Source organism: Salmo salar, chromosome ssa06 (genome assembly GCF_905237065.1).
Source record: "Salmo salar chromosome ssa06, Ssal_v3.1, whole genome shotgun sequence".
Classification (NCBI taxonomy): domain Eukaryota; kingdom Metazoa; phylum Chordata; class Actinopteri; order Salmoniformes; family Salmonidae; genus Salmo; species Salmo salar.
Window position 1 is genome coordinate 10,166,701 of NC_059447.1, and position 20,970 is coordinate 10,187,670.

The 20,970-nt window shown below is 41.0% G+C and overlaps 2 protein-coding genes across 2 annotated transcripts in view; both read left to right on the top strand.

The window, feature by feature from the left end:
- The first annotated feature begins 318 nt into the window (after nucleotides 1-318).
- On the top strand, nucleotides 319-1,632 carry LOC123743381 (RING finger protein 222). The gene has a single exon (XM_045719722.1). The coding sequence runs from the start codon at nucleotides 603-605 to the stop codon at nucleotides 1,296-1,298; it is 696 nt and encodes a 231-aa protein (XP_045575678.1). The 5' UTR covers nucleotides 319-602; the 3' UTR covers nucleotides 1,299-1,632.
- A 12,748-nt stretch (nucleotides 1,633-14,380) lies between these two features.
- Nucleotides 14,381-20,970, top strand: part of LOC106606243 (rho GTPase-activating protein 44) — a 111,947-nt gene continuing 105,357 nt past the window's right edge. The window contains 1 exon segment of the mRNA XM_045719723.1: nucleotides 14,381-14,666. Within this exon segment, the coding sequence (XP_045575679.1) occupies nucleotides 14,614-14,666 (53 nt within the window). The 5' untranslated portion in view covers nucleotides 14,381-14,613.

Genomic DNA, 20,970 nt, shown 5'->3' on the forward strand with positions numbered 1-20,970 from the left:
AGAACTGTGTTATTTTGTACACAGTATTTGCAGCATACTGCAATTATACTCACTCTAACGGCAGTTATACTGCAGACTGACTGCAATCTTTTTCGCAAGGGTGTGCACCAATATCAAATGAATTACAAAGCATTTCTATGAAGTCAACCTCAATAACACATAGCTTATCTGTTCTGTGGGTCAGACTTCATGGTTTGGAGAATGGTGGGACATGACTGTCACTGGAATTACATCTGCAGTGTTCTTTCTCAAACATTCCAAATCCTGTTTGGCTGATTTTGTCACTCAGGGGAAACTGAACGCACCAGAAGAGCAGCGAGTCACACAGGTGTAGCCTATGGGTATAGATGACAGCCATCCCTGAGAGGGAGACACTGCCCTGTATGGGAGGAGTGGCACGTGTTTTGGTTTCACTCAGCCAGTGCAACAGACCTTCAGGCAGGTAGGTTCGGGATCCTAGCCTGTTGAAATCAGCTTTATTCTCGCTGTTGGAACTATAGTCAAATCCCGAGGCACCAACAGTTGTTATTAGGATTATTGGTGATTCCATGGTGCACCACCGGTGTGGATAGCACTGCCAGGCAGCGCGTAAAGGCTCCAGGATGACACCATTCGACGGACATCAAGAGGAGGAACGGGACTCGCAGAGCCAGGAGGACTCTGAGTGTCCCGTGTGTTATGATAGTCTCTCCGGCACGGAGAGGACCCTGAGCTGCGGACACGTTTTCTGCCACGACTGTCTGGTAAAAACCTTAGTCAGTATCAACAGGGACGGCGTCATCAGAGACACCATCATCTGTCCCGTCTGCCGACACCTGACTTTCATCAAGAAACAACAGGAGGTTGGGGTTCCTCTCGCCCCAGGGAAAGAGGCCGAGGAAGGAGGCAGGCAGACCTTGAAGGTCCCTGTCCCTCCACCAGCACCTGGTAACCCACAGCATCACCATGAAACACGACGCGCGTCAGGGCATAGTAGCTCACCGTCTGATTCAAGTGGACTGAGCTGGATTGGGAGACACTTTAGGTGGATTTCAGAGAGATGCAGGAGTCGACGGATACTATCACTGATCAGTCCCGACCACAGAAAGTCTCAGATTTTCATCATCAGTGCCCAGGGCCGACCCATGGCTGATGAAGATGCGGTTAGCCTGGACACTATGCCTGTTGTTCCCCAACCCAACCGCAGGAGACGGCGAATCAGGATTTGCACAACGGCACGTTGCTTGGTCGTTCTGCTTGTGATATTCACATTGATGGCAATGGTAGCTGCCACACTTCCTTGGATTATATTGGCATAGCCCACAAAGCCAGAGCCATATGGCTCTAGCATATGCATGGTGCGTCATTACGCACTACTTGATAGATGACCCATTTCTTGTTATTGTATGGTCTAATTTTCTCTTCTTCACTCATGCTCTCATGAAGACAATTTATTGCACTTAATTAATTGAAACATGTCATTTTGTTCATTCTGTCAATATATATTGTAGTGCCATATAGTTTGAACTTGCACAGTGTGTTTCTTGTATGCCTGTTTGTCCTCAATGACCTGGAAAGGATCTAATTAAGTCACTGAATGAAACAGCGCTGGTTCAGTCACTCTGGTTTCTGCAATAAAGTGAGTTTATGGAATGACTTAGAGGAAAAGGCATTGTCTTATTTCCTAAATTTATACACTTTATGATGGTGATTTGATTAATAATGGTTGAAATATTGGTCCTAAGATCAAAAGAAAAGGAGGCCCCTGTGAACATGCCTCCATATTCACCCATTACCATAGGTCTATAACTACCCCTGCTCACCATATAACTGCCCCATATGTTGTTGGCAACAAGTCCTCAATATAGAATGGTGAGGGTTGCAATCCCAGCACCTCTCATGGAGACCATTGTTGTGCGTTTCTGGTTGTAAGTTGTTTTACCTGTTTAATGAGAACTTCAGTGACATTTAAAAGTACAGGCTACAGTTACTTTATTAGAAGGACTAGATAACCATCGCATCATGTGCCAAAGTATCTTTATGTCCTACTGGCACATGGTATATTCTGACAATGTGAACAGAGAAAGGGAGACAGAAACAGACACAGAGACACATGAGAGGCACCGAGACAGAATGAGACACCGAGACACAGAGAGAAAGTGCGCTCTCAAATGCCTTCAGTATCCTCAGCAAATAATTCATGTGAGTCCCTGGCAGGTTGAAGGAGCAAGACCGACTTGCAGGTAAAGATGAGCATGGGTCGGGGATTGATTGCTGTAAAGAGAGACTTGGGGCATGGGAACACTGAGGTGTTGTCTTACCACTGACACTACTTAGAGGCCCTGCTATACCAACACCAGGGAGAGTTAGCTCTGCTTTCTCTTTTGTGAAGGGAACAATGTGTACAGTTTATAATGGACAAGGAATGTACAGTATTGGAGGATCTGATACAGGGCCTACATAGTTGTGTAGGCTACATGGTGAACATAACAGGTGTTGCATAGTCATATAACCTGTATATATATATATATATATATATATATATATATATATATATATATATATATATATATATATATATATATATATGTGTGTGTGTGTGTGTGTTGTGTTTCTAGAGTTCTAGTGTGTATATTGGGTCACTAAGTGAATGTACGTGAGTACATGAGTTGTAGTTATTACTAGTTTACTACCACTGTATGAGAGCAACTTACCGTAAAGTGTTACATAGCAACTTAATGGAACATGTTACAGAGCAACTTAATGGAACATGTTACAGAGCAACTTAATGGAACATGTTACAGAGCAACTTAATGGAACATGTTACAGAGCAACTTAATGGAAAATGTTACAGAGCAACTTAATGGGTTGGGTTGGCGCCCCCCCTTGGGTTGTGCCATGGCGGAGATCGTTGTGGGCTATACTCGGCCTTGTCTTAGGACGGTAAGTTGGTGGTTGGAGACATCCCTCTAGTGGTGTGGGGGCTGTGCTTTGGCAAAGTGGGTGGGGTTATATCCTGCCTGTTTGGCCCTGTCCGGGGGTATCATCGGATGGGGCCACAGTGTCTTCTGATCCCTCCTGTCTCAGCCTCCAGTATTTATGCTGCAGTAGTTTATGTGTCGGGGGGCTAGGGTCAGTCTGTTACATCTGGAGTATTTCTCTTGTCTTATCCGGTGTCCTGTGTGTATTTAAATATGCTCTCTCTAATTCTCTCTTTCTCTCTTTCTGTCTTTCTCTTGGAGGACCTGAGCCCTAGGACCATGCCTCAGGACTACCTGGTATGATGACTCCTTGCTGTCCCCAGTCCACCTGGCCGTGCTGCTGCTCCAGTTTCAACTGTTCTGCCTGCGGCTATGGAACCCTGACCTGTTCACCGGACGTGCTTGTTGCACCCTCGACAACTACTATGATTATTATTATTTGACCATGCTGGTCATTTATGAACATTTTAACATTTTAACATTTTGACCATGTTCTGTTATAATATCCACCCTGCACAGCCAGAAGAGGACTGGCCACCCCTCATAGCCTGGTTCCTCTCTAGGTTTCTTCCTAGGTTTTTGGCCTTTCTAGGGAGTTTTTCCTAGGGAGTTTTTCCTAGCCACCGTGCTTCTTTCACATGCTTTGCTTGCTGTTTGGGGTTTTAGGCTGGGTTTCTGTACAGCACTTTGAGAATATCAGCTGATGTACGAAGGGCTATATAAAAATAAATTTGATTTGATTTGATTTAATGGAAAGTGTTACAGAGCAACTTAATGGAACATGTTACAGAGCAACTTAATGGAACATGTTACAGAGCAACTTAATGGAAAGTGTTACAGAGCAACTTAATGGAACATGTTACAGAGCAACTTACTGTAAAGTGTTACAGAGCAACTTACTGTAAAGTGTTACAGAGCAACTTACAGTAAAGTGTTACAGAGCAACTTAATGGAACATGTTACAGAGCAACTTAATGGAACATGTTACAGAGCAACTTAATGGAAAGTGTTACAGAGCAACTTAATGGAACATGTTACAGAGCAACTTACAGTAAAGTGTTACAGAGAAACTTACTGTAAAGTGTTACAGAGCAACTTACTGTAAAGGATTACAGAGCAACTTACAGTAAAGTGTTACAGAGAAACTTACTGTAAAGGATTACAGAGCAACTTAATGGAACATGTTACAGAGCAACTTACTGTAAAGTGTTACAGAGCAACTTACAGTAAAGTGTTACAGAGCAACTTACTGTAAAGTGTTACAGAGCAACTTACTGTAAAGGATTACAGAGCAACTTACAGTAAAGTGTTACAGAGAAACTTACTGTAAAGGATTACAGAGCAACTTAATGGAACATGTTACAGAGCAACTTACTGTAAAGTGTTACAGAGCAACTTACAGTAAAGTGTTACAGAGCAACTTACTGTAAAGTGTTACAGAGCAACTTAATGGAACATGTTACAGAGCAACTTACTGTAAAGTGTTACAGAGCAACTTACTGTAAAGTGTTACAGAGTAACTTACAGTGAAGTGATAACTAGTTTATTATGTAAGGAGCAAGGTTCCTGAAATGTGCTTTATCAATGTCTCCATCCTCCATGTGTACTCTCTTTCCTCTGCTTGTCTAGTTGTTCCTGTTTTACTGGTTGGTTAGCAACCAGTAAAGAAGTGGGTAGAGAAGTGTAATAATGAATTTCAGTTAATGACTCAGCATAATTGAGTAATAAAACCTACTCTTACTGTGGGAGTGGATGGTGACATTCTATTACAGAGACTTAATGTTCTTGTGTGAGAAATTCAATTATGTGGCATATCAAAATCAACTCTTAAAGTAAAGTTCTACCATAAATCCACAATGAATTAATGAGCATAAAACTATAAAACATATTTTTAAACATTTTGAACATGGAAAACAAGTTGTATTAAATATGCGTTGTTGGTGAGATCAACAGAATGATAACATCAGATAGGGATCTGCCGATTACCTTTGAATCACTACTCAAGGTCATTACCGAAGAACGATTTGGGGATTAAATACTGTAATAAACAATGCCTCTGCCTGGCACTTTTTATGTGGAGTCAAACGTTCCAGTGACGTATAAACTTTAGGAACAGCATGACACCGATACCACTGGTTATACTGGTGGAAAGTCTCTCTCAGATACCACTGGTTATACTGGTGGAAAGTCTCTCTCTGATACCACTGGTTATACTGGTGGAAAGTCTCTCTCTGATACCACTGGTTATACTGGTGGAAAGTCTCTCTCTGATACCACTGGTTATACTGGTGGAAAGTCTCTCTCAGATACCACTGGTTATACTGGTGGAAAGTCTCTCTCTGATACCACTGGTTATACTGGTGGAAAGTCTCTCTCAGATACCACTGGTTATACTGGTGGAAAGTCTCTCTCTGATACCACTGGTTATACTGGTGGAAAGTCTCTCTCAGATACCACTGGTTATACTGGTGGAAAGTCTCTCTCAGATACCACTGGTTATACTGGTGGAAAGTCTCTCTCAGATACCACTGGTTATACTGGTGGAAAGTCTCTCTCTGATACCACTGGTTATACTGGTGGAAAGTCTCTCTCAGATACCACTGGTTATACTGGTGGAAAGTCTCTCTCAGATACCACTGGTTATACTGGTGGAAAGTCTCTCTCAGATACCACTGGTTATACTGGTGGAAAGTCTCTCTCTGATACCACTGGTTATACTGGTGGAAAGTCTCTCTCTGATACCACTGGTTATACTGGTGGAAAGTCTCTCTCTGATACCACTGGTTATACTGGTGGAAAGTCTCTCTCTGATACCACTGGTTATACTGGTGGAAAGTCTCTCTCTGATACCACTGGTTATACTGGTGGAAAGTCTCTCTCAGATACCACTGGTTATACTGGTGGAAAGTCTCTCTCAGATACCACTGGTTATACTGGTGGAAAGTCTCTCTCAGATACCACTGGTTATACTGGTGGAAAGTCTCTCTCTGATACCACTGGTTATACTGGTGGAAAGTCTCTCTCAGATACCACTGGTTATACTAGTGGAAAGTCTCTCTCTCTGATACCACTGGTTATACTGGTGGAAAGTCTCTCTCTGATACCACTGGTTATACTGGTGGAAAGTCTCTCTCTGATACCACTGGTTATACTGGTGGAAAGTCTCTCTCTGATACCACTGGTTATACTGGTGGAAAGTCTCTCTCTGATACCACTGGTTATACTGGTGGAAAGTCTCTCTCTCTGATACCACTGGTTATACTGGTGGAAAGTCTCTCTCTGATACCACTGGTTATACTGGTGGAAAGTCTCTCTCAGATACCACTGGTTATACTGGTGGAAAGTCTCTCTCTGATACCACTGGTTGTACTGGTGGAAAGTCTCTCTCTGATACCACTGGTTATACTGGTGGAAAGTCTCTCTCTGATACCACTGGTTATACTGGTGGAAAGTCTCTCTCTGATACCACTGGTTATACTGGTGGAAAGTCTCTCTCTGATACCACTGGTTATACTGGTGGAAAGTCTCTCTCTGATACTACTGGTTATACTGGTGGAAAGGCTCTCTCTGATACCACTGGTTATACTGGTGGAAAGTCTCTCTCAGATACCACTGGTTATACTGGTGGAAATTATCTCTCTGATTCCACTGGTTAGACTGGTGGAAAGTCTCTCTCAGATACCACTGGTTATACTGGTGGAAAGTCTCTTTCTGATACCACTGGTTATACTGGTGGAAAGTCTCTCTCAGATACCACTTGTTATACTGGTAGAAAGTCTCTTTCTGACACCACTGGTTATACTGGTGGACAGTCTATACTGGTGGAAAGTCTCTCTCAGATACCACTGGTTATACTGGTGGAAAGTCTCTCTCTGATACCACTGGTTATACTGGTGGAAAGTCTCTCTCAGATACCACTGGTTATACTGGTGGAAAGTCTCTCTCTGATACCACTGGTTATACTGGTGGAAAGTCTCTCTCAGATACCACTGGTTATACTGGTGGAAAGTCTCTCTCTGATACCACTGGTTATACTGGTGGAAAGTCTCTCTCAGATACCACTGGCTATACTGGTGGAAAGTCTCTCTCTGATACCACTGGTTATACTGGTGGAAAGTCTCTCTCTGATACCACTGGTTATACTGGTGGAAAGTCTCTCTCTGATACCACTGGTTATACTGGTGGAAAGTCTCTCTCAGATACCACTGGTTATACTGGTGGAAAGTCTCTCTCAGATACCACTGGTTATACTGGTGGAAAGTCTCTCTCTGATACCACTGGCTATACTGGTGGAAAGTCTCTCTCAGATACCACTGGTTATACTGGTGGAAAGTCTCTCTCTGATACCACTGGTTATACTGGTGGAAAGTTTCTCTCAGTATTTACTCAGGCACCCCCTCTTGAGAAACTGGTTACCTGTAATCTCATTCACCAGCCGGCTCTTTATCTGGAGCCTGGGGACCAGGTTACCTGTAATCTCATTAAACCTTTATTTAACTAGGCAAGTCAGTTACGAACAAATTCTTATTTACAATGACGGCCTACCCTAGGCCAAACCCGGACAACGCTGGGCCAATTGTGCACCGCCCTATGGGACTCCCAATCACGCCCAGATATGACGCAGCCTGGAAAAGATCAGGGTCCTTTTCTAAATAGTCTCTCAGGGTGCTGATCTAGGATCAGTTTTGCTTTATACCATAACTAATAAGATTGCGTGGACAAGGAGGATCTGATCCTAGATCAGCACTCCTACTCTAAGTACGGTTCCTCGAAATCAGTTGTTAGGAAGAATAGGTGTACTGACACATAGAAACCACATGATGGTAATGTACTGACACATAGAAACCACATGATGGTAGTGTATTGACACATAGAAACCACATGATGGTAGTGTAATCTGACACATAGAAACCACATGATGGTAGTGTATTGACACATAGAAACCACATGATGGTAGTGTAATCTGAAACATAGAAACCACATGATGGTAGTGTAATCTGACACATAGAAACCACATGATGGTAGTGTATTGACACATAGAAACCACATGATGGTAGTGTAATCTGAAACATAGAAACCACATGATGGTAGTGTATTGACACATAGAAACCACATGATGGTAGTGTAATCTGATACATAGAAACCACATGATGGTAGTGTATTGACACATAGAAACCACATGATGGTAGTGTAATCTGACACATAGAAACCACATGATGGTAGTGTATTGACACATAGAAACCACATGATGGTAGTGTAATCTGATACATAGAAACCACATGATGGTAGTGTATTGACACATAGAAACCACATGTTGGTAGTGTACTGACACATAGAAACCACATGATGGTAGTCTATTGACACATTGAAACCGCATGATGGTAGTGTAATCTGATACATAGAAACCACATGATGGTAGTGTAATCTGATACATAGAAACCACATGATGGTAGTGTAATCTGATACATAGAAACCACATGATGGTAGTGTAATCTGATACATAGAAACCACATGATGGTAGTGTAATCTGAAACATAGAAACCACATGATGGTAGTGTATTGACACATAGAAACCACATGATGGTAGTGTAATCTGATACATAGAAACCACATGATGGTAGTGTAATCTGACACATAGAAACCACATGATGGTAGTGTAATCTGACACATAGAAACCACATGATGGTAGTGTAATCTGACACATAGAAACCACATGATGGTAGTGTACTGACACATAGAAACCACATGATGGTAGTGTACTGACACATAGAAACCACATGATGGTAGTGTAATCTGACACATAGAAACCACATGATGGTAGTGTACTGACACATAGAAACCACATAATGGTAGTGTAATCTGATACATAGAAACCACATGATGGTAGTGTAATCTGATACATAGAAACCACATGATGGTAGTGTACTGACACATAGAAACCACATGATGGTAGTGTAATCTGATACATAGAAACCACATGATGGTAGTGTAATCTGACACATAGAAACCACATGATGGTAGTGTAATCTGACACATAGAAACCACATGATGGTAGTGTAATCTGATACATAGAAACCACATGATGGTAGTGTACTGACACATAGAAACCACATGATGGTAGTGTAATCTGATACATAGAAACCACATGTTGGTAGTGTACTGATACATAGAAACCACATGATGGTAGTGTACTGACACATAGAAACCACATGATGGTAGTGTAATCTGACACATAGAAACCACATGTTGGTAGTGTACTGACACATAGAAACCACATGATGGTAGTGTATTGACACATAGAAACCACATGATGGTAGTGTAATCTGATACATAGAAACCACATGATGGTAGTGTAATCCGACACATAGAAACCACATGATGGTAGTGTAATCTGACACATAGAAACCACATGATGGTAGTGTAATCTGATACATAGAAACCACATGATGGTAGTGTAATCTGACACATAGAAACCACATGATGGTAGTGTAATCTGACACATAGAAACCACATGATGGTAGTGTAATCTGATACATAGAAACCACATGATGGTAGTGTAATCTGACACATAGAAACCACATGATGGTAGTGTAATCTGACACATAGAAACCACATGATGGTAGTGTATTGACACATAGAAACCACATGATGGTAGTGTATTGACACATAGAAACCACATGATGGTAGTGTAATCTGAAACATAGAAACCACATGATGGTAGTGTAATCTGACACATAGAAACCACATGATGGTAGTGTATTGACACATAGAAACCACATGATGGTAGTGTAATCTGAAACATAGAAACCACATGATGGTAGTGTATTGACACATAGAAACCACATGATGGTAGTGTAATCTGATACATAGAAACCACATGATGGTAGTGTATTGACACATAGAAACCACATGATGGTAGTGTAATCTGACACATAGAAACCACATGATGGTAGTGTAATCTGATACATAGAAACCACATGATGGTAGTGTAATCTGACACATAGAAACCACATGATGGTAGTGTATTGACACATAGAAACCACATGATGGTAGTGTAATCTGATACATAGAAACCACATGATGGTAGTGTATTGACACATAGAAACCACATGTTGGTAGTGTACTGACACATAGAAACCACATGATGGTAGTCTATTGACACATTGAAACCGCATGATGGTAGTGTAATCTGATACATAGAAACCACATGATGGTAGTGTAATCTGATACATAGAAACCACATGATGGTAGTGTAATCTGATACATAGAAACCACATGATGGTAGTCTATTGACACATTGAAACCGCATGATGGTAGTGTAATCTGATACATAGAAACCACATGATGGTAGTGTAATCTGATACATAGAAACCACATGATGGTAGTGTAATCTGATACATAGAAACCACATGATGGTAGTGTAATCTGATACATAGAAACCACATGATGGTAGTGTAATCTGACACATAGAAACCACATGATGGTAGTGTACTGACACATAGAAACCACATGATGGTAGTGTAATCTGACACATAGAAACCACATGATGGTAGTGTAATCTGACACATAGAAACCACATGATGGTAGTGTACTGACACATAGAAACCACATGATGGTAGTGTACTGACACATAGAAACCACATGATGGTAGTGTAATCTGACACATAGAAACCACATGATGGTAGTGTACTGACACATAGAAACCACATAATGGTAGTGTAATCTGATACATAGAAACCACATGATGGTAGTGTAATCTGACACATAGAAACCACATGATGGTAGTGTACTGACACATAGAAACCACATGATGGTAGTGTAATCTGATACATAGAAACCACATGATGGTAGTGTAATCTGACACATAGAAACCACATGATGGTAGTGTAATCTGACACATAGAAACCACATGATGGTAGTGTAATCTGATACATAGAAACCACATGATGGTAGTGTACTGACACATAGAAACCACATGATGGTAGTGTAATCTGATACATAGAAACCACATGTTGGTAGTGTACTGATACATAGAAACCACATGATGGTAGTGTACTGACACATAGAAACCACATGATGGTAGTGTAATCTGACACATAGAAACCACATGATGGTAGTGTACTGACACATAGAAACCACATGATGGTAGTGTATTGACACATAGAAACCACATGATGGTAGTGTAATCTGATACATAGAAACCACATGATGGTAGTGTAATCTGACACATAGAAACCACATGATGGTAGTGTAATCTGACACATAGAAACCACATGATGGTAGTGTAATCTGATACATAGAAACCACATGATGGTAGTGTAATCTGACACATAGAAACCACATGATGGTAGTGTAATCTGACACATAGAAACCACATGATGGTAGTGTAATCTGATACATAGAAACCACATGATGGTAGTGTAATCTGACACATAGAAACCACATGATGGTAGTGTATTGACACATAGAAACCACATGATGGTAGTGTATTGACACATAGAAACCACATGATGGTAGTGTAATCTGAAACATAGAAACCACATGATGGTAGTGTAATCTGACACATAGAAACCACATGATGGTAGTGTATTGACACATAGAAACCACATGATGGTAGTGTAATCTGAAACATAGAAACCACATGATGGTAGTGTATTGACACATAGAAACCACATGATGGTAGTGTAATCTGATACATAGAAACCACATGATGGTAGTGTATTGACACATAGAAACCACATGATGGTAGTGTAATCTGACACATAGAAACCACATGATGGTAGTGTATTGACACATAGAAACCACATGATGGTAGTGTAATCTGATACATAGAAACCACATGATGGTAGTGTATTGACACATAGAAACCACATGTTGGTAGTGTACTGACACATAGAAACCACATGATGGTAGTCTATTGACACATTGAAACCGCATGATGGTAGTGTAATCTGATACATAGAAACCACATGATGGTAGTGTAATCTGATACATAGAAACCACATGATGGTAGTGTAATCTGATACATAGAAACCACATGATGGTAGTGTACTGACACATAGAAACCACATGATGGTAGTGTACTGACACATAGAAACCACATGATGGTAGTGTAATCTGATACATAGAAACCACATGATGGTAGTCTATTGACACATTGAAACCGCATGATGGTAGTGTAATCTGACACATAGAAACCACATGATGGTAGTGTAATCTGACACATAGAAACCACATGATGGTAGTGTAATCTGACACATAGAAACCACATGATGGTAGTGTACTGACACATAGAAACCACATGATGGTAGTGTATTGACACATAGAAACCACATGATGGTAGTGTATTGACACATAGAAACCACATGATGGTAGTGTAATCTGATACATAGAAACCACATGATGGTAGTGTAATCTGATACATAGAAACCACATGATGGTAGTGTACTGACACATAGAAACCACATGATGGTAGTGTAATCTGATACATAGAAACCACATGATGGTAGTCTATTGACACATTGAAACCGCATGATGGTAGTGTAATCTGACACATAGAAACCACATGATGGTAGTGTAATCTGACACATAGAAACCACATGATGGTAGTGTAATCTGACACATAGAAACCACATGATGGTAGTGTAATCTGATACATAGAAACCACATGATGGTAGTGTACTGACACATAGAAACCACATGATGGTAGTGTAATCTGACACATAGAAACCACATGATGGTAGTGTACTGACACATAGAAACCACATAATGGTAGTGTAATCTGATACATAGAAACCACATGTTGGTAGTGTAATCTGATACATAGAAACCACATGATGGTAGTGTACTGACACATAGAAACCACATGATGGTAGTGTAATCTGATACATAGAAACCACATGATGGTAGTGTAATCTGACACATAGAAACCACATGATGGTAGTGTAATCTGACACATAGAAACCACATGATGGTAGTGTAATCTGATACATAGAAACCACATGATGGTGGTGTACTGACACATAGAAACCACATGATGGTAGTGTAATCTGATACATAGAAACCACATGTTGGTAGTGTACTGATACATAGAAACCACATGATGGTAGTGTACTGACACATAGAAACCACATGATGGTAGTGTAATCTGACACATAGAAACCACATGTTGGTAGTGTACTGACACATAGAAACCACATGATGGTAGTGTATTGACACATAGAAACCACATGATGGTAGTGTAATCTGATACATAGAAACCACATGATGGTAGTGTAATCTGACACATAGAAACCACATGATGGTAGTGTAATCTGACACATAGAAACCACATGATGGTAGTGTAATCTGATACATAGAAACCACATGATGGTAGTGTAATCTGACACATAGAAACCACATGATGGTAGTGTAATCTGACACATAGAAACCACATGATGGTAGTGTAATCTGATACATAGAATCCACATGATGGTAGTGTAATCTGACACATAGAAACCACATGATGGTAGTGTAATCTGATACATAGAAACCACATGATGGTAGTGTAATCTGACACATAGAAACCACATGTTGGTAGTGTACTGACACATAGAAACCACATGATGGTAGTGTACTGACACATAGAAACCACATGATGGTAGTGTAATCTGACACATAGAAACCACATGATGGTAGTGTACTGACACATAGAAACCACATGATGGTAGTGTAATCTGGATAACATCCTGATTCAGTTCTATTTCTACATTTTAAATGTAACCTTTATTAAACCTTTATTTAACCTTTATTTAAAGGGGCAAGTCAGTTAAGAAAAAATCTTATTTACAATGACGGCCTACACTAGCCAAACCCAGACGACGCTGGGCCAATTGTGTGCCGCACTATGGGACTCCCAATCACAGCTGGTAGTGATACAGCCTGGAATCAAACCAGGGTGTCTGTAGTAACATTTACATTACATTTTAGTCATTTAGCGACTTACAGTAGTGAATGCAAGCACTGAGATGGAGTGCCTAAGACCACTGTGCCACTCGGGAACCACTCTGAGTTTCTTGTCATGCATGGCAACAAGAATGTTACATTACAAGTTTGACACAAACAGCCATGTCAATAGGACACTTGTTGTCAGGCCTTTACTGTTACCTGTTGGCCATTGATTTTTGCCCCCCTTGATGTAGGCTAAACATTGGAAAAGTTGGCCCTATGACATTTATCATAACCTACCGACCCATGTCCTATCTACAACATAACTGTAAGCATGTCATTTATTGATAATTCAATTGGAAACACTATTAATTCCCTTGGTCATCCATAATAATTGATGCTGAGTGGGATGTGTTGGAACAGTTCACGATTTACTACACTACCCACAGTGCTTTGCCGCGTAGCGTGTCATGACACTGTCACTCTCTGCTGCCCATAGCGGCGAATTGATCCAGCATCTCTGCACTGGGTGTATAGGGCGAATGGATACGGGAAAATGCAGTGAAAATATGTAATTCAGCGCATTTTCAATGTTTTAACAATTGCGATGAGGGAAAGAAAGTATGAGAGGGTGGATTTTCTCTTGTGCCTCTGCGGAGTACGGGCCATTATTTTAAGAGAAATGCGGAGTCTTTTTCCCCATAGGTGTTAACGCAGAAAATACAAGATGAAGAAGCAATTCAATCGAATGCGACAGCTCGCCAACCAAACGGTGGGCAGGTAAGCAAAACGGGAAACCGGTTTACAGCCTCCTTTTCCATACCTTGTTATGCATGTGAGAGTGAGTGAGAGTTTGCAGGAAACGTAGCGTAGCCTGCAAATCTGCTTGAGCAGCGCTTGGTCCCATTCCAATGGGAAGGGAATAGGTAATGGGACCAAGCAGATAATATTCATAATCATATAGGGATTATTGTCATACAGATTCACTGCAACGAATTGATATAGCCAACAGGGATAATGCATAGGATGCATTTATTTCACATTGCTGGTGGTCTCCTTTTGCGTAATGGCCATTTGGAATACCGCAGAGCGTGTAGGCGCATTGCCCTTCTCCCAGCCCACTGGATATAATAATATTTATATCCTCAGTTCAGCAGCGTCACAATATATGGGGTCATTATTGGGCAGAGGAGGAAGGGGGGGGGGCATGTAAATTGGGGCTAAACGCTGTAATTTCATATCAGGGGTAAAATGATGCCTGTCACCCACCTTCTGAAGGCTAGATACTGCTGATGCGGACAGATGTCTCTGCGACACGAGGGGGAATGGGGATATTCGCAATGCTTTCAATACGCAGTTATCTGAGCTGTGGTTCCTGTCAGAAATGAGAAACATTGCAGGTGCAGCATCATGATCGTCTCCTATGCCCCCGGAAAGGTCGTTTAGCACTGCATCAGGTACCTTCAATCCTATGGATGTAGCCTGTGTCATATTCCTCCACAATCCACATAGTTTACCTAGCAACTACACTTGGCCCCACTCAATTAGCAAAGGCGTTCTAGAGTCACAGGAATGTGTTTATTATCACCTATGGTAAAGCTTTTTAATTTGGGAATTATTTATATTGATATGCCGTTCGGCCATCACTCATTTATTTATTTATTTTTACATTTTAGTCATTTAGCAGACGCTCTTATCCAGAGCGACTTACAGTAGTGAACGCATACATTTCATACATTTTTTTTCTTTCTCTGCTGGCCCCCCGTGGGAATCGAACCCATAACCCTGGCGTTGCAAACACCATGCTCTACCAACTGAGCTACAGGGAAGGCTGTTTATGTTCATATTCGGATTCATTCCTTTACACTTGTGTGTACAAGGTAGTTGTGGAATTGGTAGATTACTTGTTAGATATTACTGCATGGTTGGAACTAGAAGCACAAGCATTTTGCTACACTTGCATTAACACCTGCTAACCATGCGTATGTGACAAATACATTTGGTTTGATTTGAACAACATATGTCCTTATTACTCCCATGCTGGGATACCTGTAATCAAACCAAATCAAATGTCAGGTACATCATGTTGTTTATCCACCTGTAATATCAGGTACATCATGTTGTTTATCCACCTGTAATATCAGGTACATAATGTTGTTTATCCACCTGTAATATCAGGTACATCATGTTGTTTATCCACCTGTAATGTCAGGTACATCATGTTGTTTATCCACCTGTAATATCAGGTACATCATGTTGTTTATCCACCTGTAATATCAGGTACATCATGTTGTTTATCCACCTGTAATATCAGGTACATCATGTTGTTTATCCACCTGTAATATCAGGTACATCATGTTGTTTATCCACCTGTAATATCAGGTACATAATGTTGTTTATCCACCTGTAATATCAGGTACATCATGTTGTTTATCCACCTGTAATATCAGGTACATCATGTTGTTTATCCACCTGTAATATCAGGTACATCATGTTGTTTATCCACCTGTAATATCAGGTACATCATGTTGTTTATCCACCTGTAATATCAGGTACATCATGTTGTTTATCCACCTGTAATGTCAGGTACATCATGTTGTTTATCCACCTGTAATATCAGGTACATCATGTTGTTTATCCACCTGTAATATCAGGTACATCATGTTGTTTATCCACCTGTAATATCAGGTACATCATGTTGTTTATCCACCTGTAATATCAGGTACATCATGTTGTTTATCCACCTGTAATATCAGGTACATCATGTTGTTTATCCACCTGTAATATCAGGTACATCATGTTGTTTATCCACCTGTAATATCAGGTACATCATGTTGTTTATCCACCTGTAATATCAGGTACATCATGTTGTTTATCCACCTGTAATATCAGGTACATCATGTTGTTTATCCACCTGTAATATCAGGTACATCATGTTGTTTATCCACCTGTAATATCAGGTACATCATGTTGTTTATCCACCTGTAATATCAGGTACATAATGTTGTTTATCCACCTGTAATATCAGGTACATCATGTTGTTTATCCACCTGTAATATCAGGTACATCATGTTGTTTATCCACCTGTAATATCAGGTACATAATGTTGTTTATCCACCTGTAATATCAGGTACATCATGTTGTTTATCCACCTGTAATATCAGGTACATCATGTTGTTTATCCACCTGTAATATCAGGTACGTCATGTTGTTTATCCACCTGTAATGTCAGGTACATAATGTTGTTTATCCACCTGTAATATCAGGTACATCATGTTGTTTATCCACCTGTAATGTCAGGTACATCATGTTGTTTATCCACCTGTAATATCAGGTACATCATGTTGTTTATCCACCTGTAATATCAGGTACATCATGTTGTTTATCCACCTGTAATGTCAGGTACATCATGTTGTTTATCCACCTGTAATATCAGGTACATAATGTTGTTTATCCACCTGTAATATCAGGTACATCATGTTGTTTATCCACCTGTAATATCAGGTACATAATGTTGTTTATCCACCTGTAATATCAGGTACATCATGTTGTTTATCCACCTGTAATATCAGGTACATCATGTTGTTTATCCACCTGTAATATCAGGTACATAATGTTGTTTATCCACCTGTAATATCAGGTACATCATGTTGTTTATCCACCTGTAATATCAGGTACATCATGTTGTTTATCCACCTGTAATATCAGGTACATCATGTTGTTTATCCACCTGTAATATCAGGTACATCATGTTGTTTATCCACCTGTAATATCAGGTACATCATGTTGTTTATCCACCTGTAATATCAGGTACATCATGTTGTTTATCCACCTGTAATATCAGGTACATCATGTTGTTTATCCACCTGTAATATCAGGTACATAATGTTGTTTATCCACCTGTAATATCAGGTACATCATGTTGTTTATCCACCTGTAATATCAGGTACATCATGTTGTTTATCCACCTGTAATATCAGGTACATAATGTTGTTTATCCACCTGTAATATCAGGTACATCATGTTGTTTATCCACCTGTAATATCAGGTACATAATGTTGTTTATCCACCTGTAATATCAGGTACATCATGTTGTTTATCCACCTGTAATATCAGGTACATCATGTTGTTTATCCACCTGTAATATCAGGTACATCATGTTGTTTATCCACCTGTAATGTCAGGTACATCATGTTGTTTATCCACCTGTAATATCAGGTACATCATGTTGTTTATCCACCTGTAATGTCAGGTACATCATGTTGTTTATCCACCTGTAATATCAGGTACATAATGTTGTTTATCCACCTGTAATGTCAGGTACATCATGTTGTTTATCCACCTGTAATGTCAGGTACATAATGTTGTTTATCCACCTGTAATATCAGGTACATCATGTTGTTTATCCACCTGTAATATCAGGTACATAATGTTGTTTATCCACCTGTAATATCAGGTACATCATGTTGTTTATCCACCTGTAATATCAGGTACATCATGTTGTTTATCCACCTGTAATATCAGGTACATCATGTTGTTTATCCACCTGTAATGTCAGGTACATCATGTTGTTTATCCACCTGTAATATCAGGTACATAATGTTGTTTATCCACCTGTAATGTCAGGTACATAATGTTGTTTATCCACCTGTAATGTCAGGTACATCATGTTGTTTATTACATGGCCTATCCACCTGTAATTAAAACAACATTAGCATGATTCTCACGTCCCCCTCCTTATGCTGTTAGTTTATGTGGTGTGGCCTTCACCCCCCCCCCCCCCCCCCCCACAGACAGCCTAGTATTACAGGAATATGTTACATTTGACCTTTAACATCTCTGCTATGTGTTTATCACTCCTCCCATTGCCCTATCTCTCTCTCTTCCCTCTCTCACCTGTCTCCCGCTCTCTCGCATCTCTCTCTCTCCCTCTCTCTCTATCCTTCTCCCACTCTCTCTCTATATATCTCCCTCCCTCCCTCCCTCCCTCGCATTCTCACACTCTCTGTCTTTATTTCTCTCTCCCCCGCTCTCTCTCTCTCTCTCTCTCTCTCTCGCCCTGTTTTCTTCCCCTCCTCCTGGGAGAGCAGAGCAGAGCAGCTTGTCTTGCAGAAGGCATCGCATCAATCGGGCCAGAAGGCGCTCTTCCCTGCTCCTCCTCTCCTCCTCATCGCCTCCTCCTCCTCCTCTTCATCCTCCTCCCAGGTCCATGCTGGTCCTTACTGGGGGATTATAACACAGGGTAGTGGTCATCATATCACGTCCTATGCTGTTCAGCACGCCACTAAGGGGGTAGCCTACATTACCTTACAGACGCTGTTGTTATCACCCCCTGCTCGGTGACCAGCGTTAGTGCAGTATCTGAAAAGATGTCCATCACCTACATACTGCTGGGTCCTAGCTGACCTTGTCTCTTCAGTGTTCATCATTTAGTGTGTGTGTGTGTGTGTGTGTGTGTGTGTGTGTGTGTGTGTGTGTGTGTGTGTGTGTGTGTGTGTGTGTGTGTGTGTGTGTGTGTGTGTGTGTGTGTGTGTGTGTGTGTGTGTGTGTGTGTGTGTTTTAAATCTCCCTATCTGTGTGTAGGTGTGTGAGTGTGTAGGTGTGTGGGTGTGTTTGTGCATATTGGCATGTTTTGAATCTGCACATCTGTGTGTGTGTACTAGTCTAGTATTCTCTTCACAGTGTACTGCTGTTCAGAGGGAGGCTGGGCAGGGAGTGGTGGCAGCAACCCGCTGTGTCTCTCTCTGTTCTGTCCGCTGCACCACAGTCATAATGAGCTACAACATGTTTCCTAAACAGCCCAGTCGTCTGGTCATTAATAATACTACAGGACGAGGGCTGAATGTCAAACCCAACACTTGGCCCCTAAGCCCTTTATTGAGTGGCCACTTGCTGTTGTGTTCGATAGTGATCACTCCAGTCTAACAGTGTTTTGACCAAAATGAGCATTGAGACAATGTGCATACAATGTCCCAACTGTCACTTATCAATATTCCTAAATTCGCGAGCATTGTCTCCCATGACCTGTCTTGTAGCATGACTCACTTGCTATGAAGCACAGGTACTGGGGACCTGCAGCAGACACAGACACATACTCCCATTGACAGTGAAAACAAAATTACATCTCTCTAACGTGATTCCATCAGCTGGTGTTGGCTTGTTGTAGCATGCCTGCTGCTAGCTAGCTTCACTGTTAAACACAGGGATGTAATGTTAGCTAGCTCGCTAAGAATGTTGGGCACTGCACTGTTAAACATAGGGATCTAATGTTAGCTAGCTAGCTAAGAATGTTGGGCACTGCACTGTTAAACATAGGGATCTAATGTTAGCTAGCTAGCTAAGAATGTTGGGCACTGCACTGTTAAACATAGGGATCTAATGTTAGCTAGCTAGCTAAGGATGTTGGGCACTGCACTGATAAACAGCATGTAGCTTATCACTTATTTAGGATAGTTTGACAGCTTTCTGATGAAGTTGTAGACATGTTCCCAGCAGTCAGTCCGTGCTTCAGCATATTTCCAAAGCACCAATCGCTAAGTTGTAACGTTGGGGCAGCAGCAGCTAACTCAATACTGTTCTGATTCGGGGTAGAACAGGCAGTTGCTGCATCATTAAAACATGTTCATTGTGATAAAAACATTTTTACTACAGTAGCTAGCTAACTAGCTAACTTGTAAAATCACACGACTAAGACCTCGAAATTAAACTTCAAAATGAATTACAGATTCCTTGATATATCTTGATTTATTCCGACTTTTTTTGAGGGTGATGTAGTAGGGACTGTTGTTGCTAGGTAACATGATAAGATTCATCGGAAGAAGTTGCTGCCAAGGGCACTGAGTTGGCATAGGATGCCCAGTCAATAAAGAAGCTTCCGAAGGGCACAGTGGAGCCCTCAATGACTCGACAACTAGCCTTTGAGATTAACTCGATTGACTTGTGAACGCATATATCGAGTGATCAAGGGCTCGAAGTGCTCAAAGTGTTCAGTTTGAGATTCAGCCAAGGTCTATAGGCCAGGTGACAGAGGGAAGACTCTGGTACTGTCTACAGGACAAGGTCTATAGGCCAGGGGACAGAGGAC

Excerpts from the sequence above, each read along its gene's own strand:
- LOC123743381 (XM_045719722.1), top strand. The coding sequence starts at position 603 with ATGACACCATTCGACGGACATCAAGAGGAGGAACGGGACTCGCAGAGC.